Source organism: Vicugna pacos, chromosome 8 (genome assembly GCF_048564905.1).
Source record: "Vicugna pacos chromosome 8, VicPac4, whole genome shotgun sequence".
Classification (NCBI taxonomy): domain Eukaryota; kingdom Metazoa; phylum Chordata; class Mammalia; order Artiodactyla; family Camelidae; genus Vicugna; species Vicugna pacos.
Window position 1 is genome coordinate 34,402,320 of NC_132994.1, and position 14,497 is coordinate 34,416,816.

Sequence of the window (14,497 nt, forward strand, 5' to 3'; positions counted from 1 at the left end):
TGTCCTCTGGGGAGAAGCTAAGGAGAAAACGATCGTTGCCATTACCTTAGGCCTGGTTAGAATTTTTTCCTCTCAGTCAATTATTTGACAGAAAGTTTTCTTGGGCCTCCTGAGATTGCCTGAAGCTAGTTGCCTTTGCTTTTTCCTGGCTGACCCTTGGCTCAGACAAAAAGACAAGTGTGTCTCTGTGTGAATGAATCTCCAAAACCACGTCTGAGTGAAAATTAGTTAAGTAATGAAGAGACGCAAAGGGCTGATGTTCTGCTCTTCTCATGCCAAGGCTCATAACTCACATCTATGGGAAAGTTTAACTTTTCTAATTTTAACTTTCATGCTACATTTCTAGATAGAGTGTCAGCGGGAGTATGTCCGGAGACTTTGGCAAGACAGCCATCCAGATGATAGCACTACATTTGGACTTCCTCTCAACATAATTTGCAAACAACTCATTTCCATCAACAATAGCTGGTAAGTCGGTGCTGTCTTTAGACATTTTACATTTAGATAATTTCTTCAAGATAATTTAAGGGTATGACGTTAAGTCAAATACTATTCTACAAAGCACCTTTCAAATATTTGGAGATGCGAGAAATAGATATAAAAGCCACAGAAGAAGGGTTCACTTTGTAAATAAAGGATAAGGAGGCTGGAATTTAAACTTATGCCACTGGATGCAGAGTCTTCACTCCCTTGAGAAGTCCCTAAAAATGTTTCTCTTCAAATACTGTCAGAGGATGCTATCACAGGTGCCACACAGGCCAACATATATGAAACATGGAAACATTTAAAAGTTTCTCAAAAAGGAATTTCTTTCTTCTAGCAAGTGTCAACGAAAAGGTTTCTGTAGACTTACCTTGTGACCCACCCCCCTTTAAGGAGTGGATTAAATTTCCTGAGATCACTCAGAGAGAGTACATAAAGTCACCCCCTTGATAAGTAGTATGATTTCCCCCCACCATTCCTTTACAGCCTTTGAAGCAACAGAGGAACTGGAAAGCTGGTGACAAGCCTCAAGTTGATCTGTGCCACCCAAGATCACAACCTCTCTGTTGCCTCCAAATGGGTAGAGAAATTGTCCAGCTCTTCTCAACAGCCAACAAGTATTTTTTGAGGATTTACGTGTACCAGGCAGTGTGTTAGGAGCTGGGGACACACATATGAACAACAGAGTCATGGCCCTATGCTCCTGTGAAGCGTACAGTCCAGCAGTACAGCCAGACTTTCAGTAAGAAATCACCACAGTGAGCTCTAGTGTCATCTTGGTCCATCACCCGATGGATCGGTAGGGTGCCAAGGGATTTCATAGCTGAGATTGTAACCTTGACTCTTGAGAAAGAACCCTGGGAGCTCCAGGCACAAGACTGCATTTTCTCCAAAGACCTTTCTCAGGACTGAGTTTTTCACTGCAGTAAGCTTGAGACACCAGCTGTGTGTGTGTGCAGCTTGCAATGGCAAGAATATGCTGTTCAGGAAGCAGGTTTTGGTGGAATATGCTAGGACTGTATGGTTACTAAGACCTGTCAGAATAGTCTGAAAAGCAAAGGATACTTGCTTGATGAGATTCCTTTCCAGTCTCGGGGTTGTAGTTTCTAAGACCTTGGACTAAGAAGAATCACATTTGCATTGGTTTGAGAAGTATTTATGTTCTTTAGTTCTGTGGAGGTATAGAAAGGCCCTTGACTTGACTGGTGCTGTATCCTTAATTTCCAAAGGGATAACCCATAGACAAGTGTTTTATCATTTCTGGCCTCATTCATTTATAAAATATAACATTTTTATGGCAAACATGAATGATTCCAGCAGTTGTGTATAGAACTTAAAAATCATCTTCATCTGTTATCATTTTGAGGAAAAAAAGGATAAAGACTCAGGTAAAAAATAGCAATAATCATGGAAATTATTTAATATTTAGTCACTTATTTTAAGTTATTTTGTTTTCAAATATTTGGCTAACTATTGATTATTGAAATGTTGAAAGGTTTGCCATATACAGTTTTGGAATCTTTTTCAATTTTATTGAGATATAATTGACATACAGCACTGTATAAGTTTAAGGTGTACAGTATAATGATTTGACTTACAATGGCTCTTATTCTTATTGACTTTTAGATTAAACTCCTGTGTCTTCCAATTTTAAAAGGGTGCACATTAAAGCACAGAGCATGTTGTATAACCCGGTGGGTTCCCTGGACAGCCTCTGAAGCCCCTTTGAGCTTCCAGGTTTTTATAAGGCCCTGGATTATAAGAGCTGTTTTATTGGTCTTGAAAAATATCAAATTCAAATATCTTTGGACACAGATTAAGTTGTTCGTTGTGTAAAATTGTCATTCATTGTTTCTCTTCATTAAGCCCAGCTTTGAAAAACATTTATCTGCTGGAGTTCCACCCTTCCCTGGGCCTAGCTTCCTGCATCTCCAGAGCCCTTGAGCACCTCCTCAGGGAGGCCCGCCACACCTGCAGGCCCATGTCGGCCAGCGCCCTCATTTCGCTGGAGAGGCACGTGCTGCAGCTGGCCCTGGATGTGTGGCTCACCCCGGCCAAGCCTGAGTCCTGGTATAGTGCACAGCTCCAGAAAGATGTATGTTCTCTGAAGGGGTAGGTGGGTCCTTGGCAAAGAGATTGTTTCCTCCCAGATGTTACTACTTAGCTTTGTTTTTACGTTTGGCTCTATTTCCCCATTATCTGGCCAGAGACAGATCATAGTCCTAGGGCTTGCCAACATTTTTATGGGGTTTTTTTTTTCCGCTTTTGGTCAAATTTTCTAGTTTGTCAGGATGCTGCTACAGTTAAAATTTAAAGGGAGATGTACATGGGTATGGTTTATTATCTACATTTTAACAATATATATTTTTAATTAAATTTTTTTTCTTTCCAATACTCTTCCTAAAACATGCTCTTTCGCCCTGAGCTGAGATCTGGTAGAGGAGAGACGGCATTGAGTGAGGAGTCAGTGACCTAGACTCAAGTTCAGCCCTGCCAGTAACTTGCTGTGTGACTCTGAGCCTTACTTTTCCCATCTTGCAACATTATGTTTGTGTGCTGGGGGGTGGGGGCTGGGGCAGGTGGAAGCCAGCCCAGTGATCACTAAAGCCACTTCCGGCTCTAATGCTCTGTGGCTCAAACTGTGACCCAATGATTTACAAGGCATTTGTAATTGGATTTTAGTTCTTTTCTTTTTCTATTAAGGCTGTCATAGTTGAGCCTAGGTTCCTAATTTGATCTTACTCTGTGTGGATACTTGCTGTAGGATGAAGGAATTTTCAAAGGCTCCAAGCTGCCAAAAATACCTGTTTCACAGGAATTCCTCAGCCTCCTGTCCCTTCCTATCCAAAGTTTTATTTTCTTTTAAATTGATTGAAAAAATTCAGAATTTTAGCAAAATAGGAAAGCAAAAAATTACTCTAAAAGTAACCATTCAAATGTATTTGTAATCATTTTTCTGAATTCAAGTATTCTTCATATATATGTTTTACATATTTCTAATCATATCCTTCATACATGGTCTCCTGTTTTTCTCAGTTAACATATTATATTGCAAACTAGTCTTTGTTATATTGCTAATATCCTTATTGCTAACTAGTCTTTATATTCACCTTTTTGACCACATAATTCCCTTAAGTGATGATCATAATTTATCCCACCATTTCCCTATTGATGAGCATTCAAATAGTTTACAATTGTTTATCATTATTAAAAATGCTGCAAGGTACATCTCCATGCTCACAGATTTTTCCATATTTTGAATCAATTTCTTTTGATAGATTCTTGGAAGTGGATTCGCTGAAATAAAATTTACATGTTTGAATATATGTTGACAGCTTTCCAGAAATGTGCCAAATTATAATGCCACTGATAGTGTACAAGAGTACCAGTTCTGCTCTACCCTACAGTATTAGGTGTAAGCTTATGATGTCACTGCTAATAATATATACATGTTATGTATAATGTACATATGTACATTATATATACACACATATATTATATACATATACTATATACATATTAAATAGCATTACACTGTTAATTTTCTTTCTTTGCTATTTGTTGAGATTATTCTTCCAAATGTCTTGTTACTAGCTGTATTTTTTGTAATTTTCTGTTCTTTCTCTTAGTTTATTGATCTCTTGGAATCTTAATGTTATTCCTATCCATTTACATGAGCTCTTCTTAAAAATAAACTTTAACCCTTTTGTCCATCATATTTTCAGCAATTATTTCCCTCAATTTGTCTTGTTATTTTTTAACAGAAACTTATTTTCATACAGTCAAACCTTTATCTTTTCCTTTGTTATTTCTTCTATCTTCCTAAATCCAGAAAACAAAACTTCTTCCAGATGTTTCATATTTGTCTTACTTTACTCTAATTTCTTAAGATTTTTATTTTATTTTAAAAGTATCTCACTCCTTTTAGTATTTCACCTGGAGTGTGTGTGTAATGTAGTGTGAAGTATGGCTCAAAGTAGAATTTTCCCCAAAATTACCAGCCATGTATCCTACTATCATTTATTGAGGATTTTTTTCATATTGTATTATGGTACCAGATGTTTTTAAATGTATTTTAAATATTTTATAAATCATAGTGAATATCTGGGGACCTATCTAGTCTCGCATTGATGCCACACAGTTTTAATTATTATTATTTTTAAAATGTGTTCAAATCGGGGCCTAGAAATGATAAATATTCAGATCAATCTTTTATATTGGACAGAAAATGGGGCAGGTATTGTCCTCAGAAGATAATCAGGAAATCAGTTTAATAAATCTTTTTTATCACTTTGGAAGACTTCAAGAGTCCAGAAATTGCATCCTGGAGTAGTCAAGGCCTTTGGTCAATATGTGGACCTACCTTTGGGAAGCCAAACCAGGAAAGGCAGGTTAGGGGATTCCAAACTGGGTCCTTGCTGGGAGTGGCATACGAGAGGGTAGCAAAACATTAGAGCAGAGGAGCCAACCAAGGTAGAAGGACGTTAAAGAACAATGTGGTTACTTCACAAATCACCCAGGGCCAGCTCTGAGTGGAGGAGCACTGTAGAGACAGTTTGACATACTGTAAAACTACTGAGCTTGGAACTCAGAAACCTAAGTTTACTCTCGGTACTATTGTGTGACCTTAGAAAATTTCAGTGTTTCTTCAGATCCCTCACTGATAAATTGGAAATAATGGTATCTGTGATGCCTACTTCCTGGGGATCTTGTGAAAATAAAAATGAGTTAATATATGTAAAAATACTTTGAAATTTATTTACTTTTAATGTCCTTTTAAAAAACTTTTTCTTTTAATGAGGTACTGAGGATCGAACCCAGGAAATTCTGAAACTTCAATTAGAGGGGTTTATAAGAAATTGTTATTATTATTGGCCACTAACATACTTGAAAAATATCAGGAACTTCTATTTCTATTTAGGTCATCTTTGTCATTTCTACTCTATTTTGGCGTAAAACATTTATAATAATGATAACAGCAAATACTATGTACCAAGCACTCTTGCATATATTAACTCACTTAACCCTCTCAACAACCCTGTGATATGGTTATGATCTATTAGTTCCTATTAGGCACTGTTATTTTTTCCCCAATTAAAGATGAGGAAACTGAGACATAAAAATTGAGTAAATGGCCCCAAATCCCACAGCTTTTAAGTGGCAGAGCTAGGACTTGAGCCTAGGAATTCTAGATCTGCAGTCTATGCCACTGACATATTTTCCTTAACATGTTAAATTTCTTTCTTTCTTTTTTTTGTATTTTAAAAACTGTTTTGTTTTCTTTCAGCTGTTTTCAGCTAAAGTGATGGGAGACCCCTTTCTTGTGGGAGAGATAGGCCTGCTTGCACTCAAGTCTGCAGCAGATGAAGGACAGAACCAAGGCCAAGATTTTCATATGCTGCTCCTGGAGACATTTTCCAAACTTTTGGAACTCTTGACCCTCCGCCATCGGCTGGTAGAAATGAGTCTGGAGAGTGTACACTTAGCACGGTCAGTAGGGGGACTGAGGGTCCAGATGGAGGATAACAGACTATGTTCTCCCTATCTACAAGCCTTGCCCCATTTATGCCCCTAGAGTAGCTAGAGTGAGTTTTCTAAATGGCTGAAATGATGCCTCCCTCCCTTGTTTCTCCTCTCACTCAGGCCTTCCCCCATGCCCCTCTGACCACTCAGCTAGGCTGGGTTCTCCTGTGAGCACCTGGGCTTCCTCTTCATTCAGCCATTGCCTTTTAATTAGATGCTTACTATTGGTTTATTGGTTTTTCTGCTTGTGTAAGCTCCCTCAGTGCAAAAGCTCTGTCCACATTGTTTTCCATAGTATCCTATCAGCTGGTATGAAGCCTGACCCACACCAGGCACTCAGTGAATACTGATTGGATTTGCCCTCAAATATAATGAAGTTGAATAGCAGAGCAGAAGCAGTGGAGGGCCCAGAGAAAGGAAAGGATGTGTCAGTGACAGCATCCAGGTCTGGTGGAGGTATGGAAGGTTCAGGAGGTAGGAGGAGAGAATGCTTCATGAGTTAGGTTTCAGGTATAAGTGTGAGATGATGGTAAGACATTTCCTATAAATAGGAAGAACTTGGAACATGAGGATTTGTTACAGGTGTGCATGAGTTCTGTTGTGCTCTGGTCCCCATGAAAGGTCCTGAAGACCCAAAAGATCTAGTCATCCACCATCAACCACTATCTAGGGCCTATTATGGTCAGGGTCTGTACTGGGGACTTTACATGTATTAGTTCATTTAATTCCCAGAATAATTTTATGATATAATATCCTTATGATATGATATTATGATATGATGGTTTACCAACATTTTACCAGCGAGAAGATAGAGGCTCAGAAAATAATTTTTACCTAAGATCACAAAACTAGAAAGTAGTAGGAGCAGAATTCAAACTAGGAGCCAAGACCATTATTAAGCACTTGGATGCTACTTCCCATAATTTCTGATCTTTGTTTTCAGGGAGTTCACAATGTAGCAGTTAACCCTAATACAGTTTAATATGACACTTTGGTCCTATGAACAAAATACTATGGGAGCACAGAAAATGATGTAGGTCAGGGAGAGCTCTGTGGAAGATGGCCTAGGGATGAATTGTGTCCCCTTAAAATTTGTGTTTAAACCCTAATTTCTAGTACCTCAGAATGTGACCTTATTTGGAGATAGGGTCTTGATAGAGATCAAATCAAAATGAAGTTATTAGGGTGGACTCTTAGCCAATATAACTGGTGTCCTTATAAGAAGAGGAAATATGAACACAGACATACACAGAAGGAAAACTATGTGAAGGCACAAGGCCAACATGGCCATCTCTAAGCAGAGGAGAGAGGCCTAGAACAGACTCTTTCCTCAAAGCCCTCAGTAGGAACCAGCCCTGAAACACTTTGATCTTGGACTTCTATCCTCCAAAGCTGTGAGATAAATTTCTGTTGGTGAAGCCCCCCAGTTCATGGTACTGTTTTATAGCAGCCTAACAAACTAATATAGATGCTGTTTGAACTCAGCCTTGATATACCAGCTTCTCGAGATGAAATGTGTTAGGATAGGGGTAAGAGAGGAGGGGAAGGCATTCTAGACAAAGAAGACTGAAATGCCAGACTGACGTCTGAATGGAGCCTTGCTGCAAGCCATGGAAACGTGAGAGTAGAACTCAGAGTGAAGCAGGACAGAGATGGGATCACAGGTTCCTACACACGGGGGTGATGGTTAGGGCCTGGGGTTGGATGACAAACTCCCCAAGGAGGGCATGGAGAAGTTGAGAAGAAGACTGGGTTTGGAACCCCAGGAAACACCCAGATTTGAAAATAAAGAGGAGAAGAAGCCAATGAAGACTGAGAGAGAATGGTCATGAGGCAGAATGATGGAGAAGATCCTGGAGCCAGGAGAAAAAAGATGTTCCCCCAAGGAGGGGACAGAAGGGCCAGCTGTGAAGGGCTCTGAGAGAAAATGGTGAACCTTCGATTGCAGGCAATATTGGTGGACTCAGGAGGGCTCTGAAGCCAGACGCCAGCTTGCAGGAAGTGAGAGTTGAGGAAGTGCCCAAGCACATCTCCTCCCACCTTAACTACTATCTTTAACTGTCACAGCTTAGGGCAGACCCAAGACCTTTCTGACTCATTCATTCCACACAGGACTTGGTTTACTTTCGTTTTGACTTTTGCTTTTGTGCTTATTCAGATGGTTTGGTTTTCTTACCACTTACTTCCTTTTAGGGGGAAATAATACCAAACGTTCTTGTCTTTTACCCCTCTTTTAGTCTCTATAAGGAATTGGCATGTGAGATGGGTTTTGAAGAGTTCCATTTGTATCTGAGGCCTGTTCACTTTGAATCTGCATCACATAAGGACAAGGTGGTCCATCCACCCCCTGTCTTTATAACTTCTCTGCTGGAAGACAGTGATCGTGTAGACAGGTGAGCCTTGAGTGGGTCAAAGGAAAAAGAATGTAATGATAGAAATGATTTGCCAGTGAAAAATAATTTCATCACTGGACATGCAATTGCATTCTAGATTCTCTCCTTTATAATCTATTTGCCATGATGTCAATGTTTTTCTTTTTTCTTTCTTTTTTTCTTTTTTTTTTTAATAAAAGGAAGAACATAGGATTTTAATCAAGGGGGATAATTGGATTCAAAAACACAAAGTAACTGAGAAACGGAAGAATCAGAGTAGAGAGCTCTAATGTGATGGAATCACAGGCTCAGCGGCCGTGCAGGGTGATCATGTTGTGTCCAGGTAGAAAGTGGTGTGAGGATTGGTCTCATGGGGCAAGAAACGTGAATCAAAAGCCCAGGTCCCTGTTTGCACTTTCCCTGGGACCAGGAAGAAGTCAGTCAAGTTTTTTGAGTAGCTGTTTCCTCAAAACTCTAACACAACGCACAAATCTGACGTGTGCGGCAGTATCTCAGTCAGGCTGTTGTGTTGGCCAGTGAAAGAAGCCAACTCAAATCAGTGAAACCTTTTTCATGCCCCATAGGTTTAGCCCATTGCCTGAAAGAAAATACTCTTACTAGTAACAAAATGTGAATCTACTCAGTGGGAGAAAGCAATCTTTTTCCCCTACACAGTCAACCTTTGATGTTTACCCAGGAGAAACTTCCGTCTCCCTCTTCTTTCCTTCTCTGCTAGTCTGCCCGTCCCCTGAAGGTCAGAGCTCTATTCCTGGAGATTCCTGGTATGGATGGGCCCTACCTCAAGGAAAGTAAAGATGATTCCAAGGAGGGAAAGTCACCTTTGTTTTGCTAATGTGGATCACGCTCTAAATATAATAATATGCTAAAGGAGGTGCATAGGCTGGAATGGAGAGGGTATGAAGATGGAATACCGTATCCCAGAGTTTCTAAACCTCAGCACTATTGAAATTTGGAGCTGGAAAACTTTCTTGGAGGGGGCTGTCCTGTTCATCAGAGGTGGTTTAGCATCATCCCTGACCTCTACCTACCAAATGTCAGTAGTACCCCTTCCCCCATTTGTGACGATCGAAAATGTCTCCAGCCATTGCTATGTGTCCCCTGGAGGTAAAATCTCCCCTGCTCTATCCTGTCACACAACCTAAACCAAAAAGGCAATTTATTGGAAGGATACAGAGATACCTCATAGAAGCTGAAGTCAGGAAGTGTGATCGGACCTCAGGTGAGGCGAGGTCTCCAACCTGGAGCCAAGCTGTTTTCTGGCTCAACAAGGGCCTCTTCTCGGAGCTGGTATTTGAAGCTGCTGTGAAAATAGGGCATATTTTTGTTCAGCCAGAGTCAACCAATCAGCACAAACTGAATGTTCTGTGGCCTGGCCAAGTGGTGATTGGTCCTCCCAGTGATGACCCAGAGATCTTTTAAGATCTGAGGAGTTTTCTTTTTTTTTTTAAACATTTTTTTTATTGAGTTATAGTCATTTTACAATGTTGTGTCAATTTCCAGTGTAAAGCACAATTTTTCAGTTATACATGAACATACACTCATTGTCATCTTCTTTTTCGCTGTGAAGCTACCACAAGATCTTGTATATATTTCCCTTTGCTATATAGTATAATCTTGTTTATCTATTCTGCATATGCCTGTCAGTATCTACAAATTTTGAACTCCCAGTCTATCCCTTCCCACCCCCTGCCCCCTTGGCAACCACAAGATTGTATTCTATGTCTTTAAGTCTGTTTCTGTTTTGTATTTATGTTCTTTTTTTTTTTTTTAGATTCCACATATAAGTGATCTCATATGGTATTTTTCTTTTTCTGGCTTACTTCACTTAGAATGACATTCTCCAGGGACATCCATGTTGCTGCAAATGGTGTTATGTTGTTGGTTTTTATGGCTGAATAGTATTCCATTGTATAAATATACCACATCTTCTTTATCCAGTCATCTGTTGATGGGCATTTAGGCTGTTTCCATGTCTTGGCTATTGTAAATAGTGCTGCTATGAACATTGGGGTGCAGGTGTCTTTTTTAAGTAGGGTTCCTTCTGGATATATGCCCAGGAGTGGGATTCCTGGGTCATACGGTAAGTCTATTCCTGGTCTTTTGAGGAATCTCCATACTGTTTTCCACAGTGGCTTCACCAAACTGCATTCCCACCAGCAGTGTAGGAGGGTTCCCTTTTCTAAGATCTGAGGAGTTTTCTGAATTTCCAGGAGAAGGTTATACATCCAAGGACCTTGTGCATTGAATTTGCATTTGTTTTATGTATGCTAATTTCTTCAAGTTATCACTTTGGAGTGATGTTCCAGCAACATATACCAAACATGAGCATAATGACATATTTTGAAAAGCACATTCATGCATATTGTCTCACTTAATATTTGCCAGAACCCTACCAGAGAGGTGATACTTCATTTACAGATGAAACCAAGATTCACAGATATTAAATTACTTGACAGAGTCTCCTAGTTATGGATGAAGGATGGTGTCCTGAGGCAGAAACATGGCTGCAAAGAACATTTAGATGATTGTTGGAGCCATGGGAGAGAGTGAGAGCTGACAGCATTTAGGAAGCGAACAAAGGGGGCCGAGTCAATGATGGGCCTGTGTAGGTGACATCAAGAAGGTAAGAGGGAAAACAGGAGAGAGCAGTGGAATGGTGACCAAGAGAAAATATTTCAGATGCTCTGGGGTGTAGATGGTCACACAACAACAAACTGCAAGAAGATGAAGTCCAATAAGGCCTGAAAAGGCCCTGCACCCCATCAGTCTTTGGGTGGAAATGCTAAGCCTTGTATAAAATCTGTACTTGCTGTTACTACCAGTGTCTCAGAGCTGATCACATGTCACTCTGTCCCATCAGAACGGGCATCTCCTGGCTAATGGCACAGCACATCAAAACAGCGTTGTGTTTCTTCTTACAGATATTCTCCTGCGACTCTTGTCTTAGCCATCTCTGAGGTGGATGATAACCAAGTTGGCAGATTTAGTTTTTATACAAAGGAAGCCATTCTTAAGGTAAATTATTTGATTTTTTTTAAAGAAACTAAAATTGAGCAATTTTTTCATTTATTCCTTAAAAAAAAAGCATAATATTTAATTCGTATTAGTTTGACCCCCATATGTAAGAAAAGCTTCCAACTTCATTAATGATGATGGCCTTGCCTTGTTTGATGTGTAACACCACTTGCAGTAACTTCTGTTTGATGTTAAAAAGAGGTGCATGTAGTGAACCATCTTACCAACTTTGGACGAAGTCTTTAAGATATGCACTTGTTATTGAAGATATGCACTTTCATCTGATCTTTTTTAATCGGATGCTATTTTTTCCTGCCACTCAAGTGGATTTCTTTGCTTCTATATGTGTGTGTGTAGGTCTGTATTTCTGTGATTTTTATATATTAATAATTAGTAATTTTGGTAGTTTTAACAAGAGCCTACCTCTGAGCACCTGTTTGCTAGTTTGTCAGAGCCTAGTCATCCTTTCCTGACCATTGGGGAAACCTGATGGCGCCCAGCTACCAGGAGCAAATCAGGCCTGGAGGCTGCCTTCATGGCATGAAATGCTGCTTAGGGAGAAAGCAGATTGGGACTTGTGGCTGAGGAGCAAGGATCTCAGGATATCCTGCAATTTGATCCATATATTTACACGTTGAGTAAGTCGTGATCTCCACCCTCAACTTCACCTCTTTCTTTATGAGGGAAATTCCTAATACCTTTTATGTTTTCTTCCTTTAGCTCCTGTCCCATTCAGGAGTGGAAAATTTGCAAGTGACCCTTGCATGCCAAGCTACTCAGAAAAATGCTTTAATGGTGGCTGTCCAGCAGGTGTCCTTCTATCACACTCCCCAAGGGGACTGTCCCGCTGATGTCAAGGTCAGTCTGTAACAAGATAAGAGAAGCCTGAGGCATGATACCACTATCGCCAGCTTCTGTCGGGCTGCCACATCCTTCCCTCCCTCCCCCTCCCTACTTCCCACCTTCCCTGTCTCCCTCCACCCTCCTTTCCTTCCCCCCATCCTCCACTTTTCCCTCCTTCTCTTTCTCTCTCTTTTCCCTTTTTCCCTCTTCTTCCTTCCCTCTTTCCCTCCCTTCCTTCTTTCCCTATAAGAACCAAAACATGATCGAGTCCTTACTGGGTCTCTTAAGTTTTCAGCTATTTGCTGGTCATTTTTCCTTTGTGCATGACTCTGTAATATTGACTAGCTAGAATCAACCAGCAGAAAATGTCCTGTTCCTCCACCCCTACCCTTTGTAGATAAATGGTTCCATTGTTTTTTGTTTTATCCTTCCTGTATTTCTTTTTGCAAAAGTAAGCAGATACATTTGCCCTTCTTTTTTTTCCACAAAAGGTAACCCAAAGTATATCCTCTTTTATCCCTAGATTTTTTTAGTTATTATTAAGATGTAATTCACATAACATAAAATTCACTCCTTTAAAGTGTGTAATTCATAAGATCATGCAATTATCACCACTGTCTAATTCCAGAACGTTTTCCTCATTCTCAGAATAAATCTTGTACTCATTACCAGTCACTCTCCAACCCCCATTTCCCTCAACTAGTAATTCACTTTCTGTCTCTATAGATTGCCTATTCTGGACATTTCATATGAGTGGAATCATACAATATACAACCTTTTATGTCTGAATTTTTTCACTTAGCATAGTGTTTTTAAGTTTCATCTATGTTGTAGCATGTACCCATACTTCATTTTTTTAATGATGAATAATATTCTGTTATATGGGTGTACCACATTTTGTTTATCCATTCATCAGTTGACAGATACTGGGTTGTTTTTACTTTTTGACTATTATGAGTAATGCAGCTATGAACTTTCATGTACAGGTTTTTGTAAGGACATATATGTTTTGAGTTTTGCTAACACTTGTTATTGGCTTTTTTTTTAAAGCCATCCTAGTCAGGGCAAAATGATATCTCATTGTAGCTTTGATTTGTATTTCTCTAATTACTAACATTGAGCATCTTTTCATGCGCTTATTAGCTATTTGTATGTCTTCATTGGAGAAATGTCTATTCAAATCATTTGCCCTTTTATAAAATTGGGTTTTTTTGTTTTTTTATTAGTGAGTTGTAAGAGTCCATTACACATTCCCAATATACTTTCGTTATCCAGTGTATGATTTGCAAATATTTTTTCCCATTCTGAGGGTCGTCTTCTCATTTTCTTGATGGTGCTCTTTGAAACAGAAGATTTCATTTTAATGAGTCCAATTTACCAGTCACTTGTTGTCACTTGTTCTTTTTGGTGTCATGTTTAGGAAACCATTATTTAGTCCACAGTCATGAAGATTTACTCCTATGTTTTCTTCTAAAAATTTTGTAGTTTTAGCTCTTACATTCAGGTCTGTGGTCCATTTTTGGTTAATTTTTGAATGCAGTGTGAGGTAGGGGGTCCAACTTTATTCTTTTGAGTGTAGTTATTCAGCTGTCTCAGTATAATTTATTGAAAAAGACTCATCTTTCCCCATTGAATTGTTCTGGCACCCTTGTCAAAAATCCATTGACCATTAATGTAACAGTGTGTTTATGGACCCTCAACTCTGTTCCATTGATCTGTATGTCTGTTTTTATGCCAGTACCACTATGTTTTGACTACTGCAGACCTGTGGTAAGTTTTGAATTTAAGAAGTATGAGTCCTCCAACTTTGTTCTTTTTCAAGATTTCTTCAGCTATTTTGAGTTCATTGCCATTTTTATGTAAATTTTAGGGTCACCTTATCAATTTCTGCAAAAAAGAAAAAAAGCCATTTGGGAATTTGGCAGGGATTGCATTGAATCTGTAGATCAGTTTGAGTACCATTGCACCTTAACAATGTTAAGTCTTCTGATCCATGAACATGGAATGTCTTTTCATTTATTTAGGTCTTCTTTAATTTCTTTCAACAGTATTTTATAGTTTTCAGTGTACAGATCCTGTACTTCTATGGTTAAATTAATTCAAAAATATTTTATTCTTTTTTATATTATTATAAATGGATTGTTTTCTTAATTCTGTTTTCAGTGTTCATTACTAGTGTATAGAAATACAATTGATCTTGTATCTTGCAACCTTTCTAAACTTGTAAATAGCTTAGTTGT

The 14,497-nt window shown here is 39.1% G+C and overlaps 1 protein-coding gene across 2 annotated transcripts in view; it reads left to right on the plus strand.

The window, feature by feature from the left end:
* LOC102529311 (coiled-coil domain-containing protein 162) overlaps positions 1 to 14,497 on the plus strand; it is a 151,914-nt gene that overhangs the window by 62,943 nt on the left and 74,474 nt on the right. For both annotated transcript variants that reach the window (XM_072965712.1, XM_072965713.1), the window contains 6 exons: positions 347 to 468; positions 2,350 to 2,578; positions 5,771 to 5,973; positions 8,244 to 8,399; positions 11,321 to 11,414; positions 12,135 to 12,272. In XM_072965712.1, the coding sequence (XP_072821813.1) occupies positions 347 to 468; positions 2,350 to 2,578; positions 5,771 to 5,973; positions 8,244 to 8,399; positions 11,321 to 11,414; positions 12,135 to 12,272 (942 nt within the window). The remainder of the gene's footprint in view (positions 1 to 346; positions 469 to 2,349; positions 2,579 to 5,770; positions 5,974 to 8,243; positions 8,400 to 11,320; positions 11,415 to 12,134; positions 12,273 to 14,497) is intronic.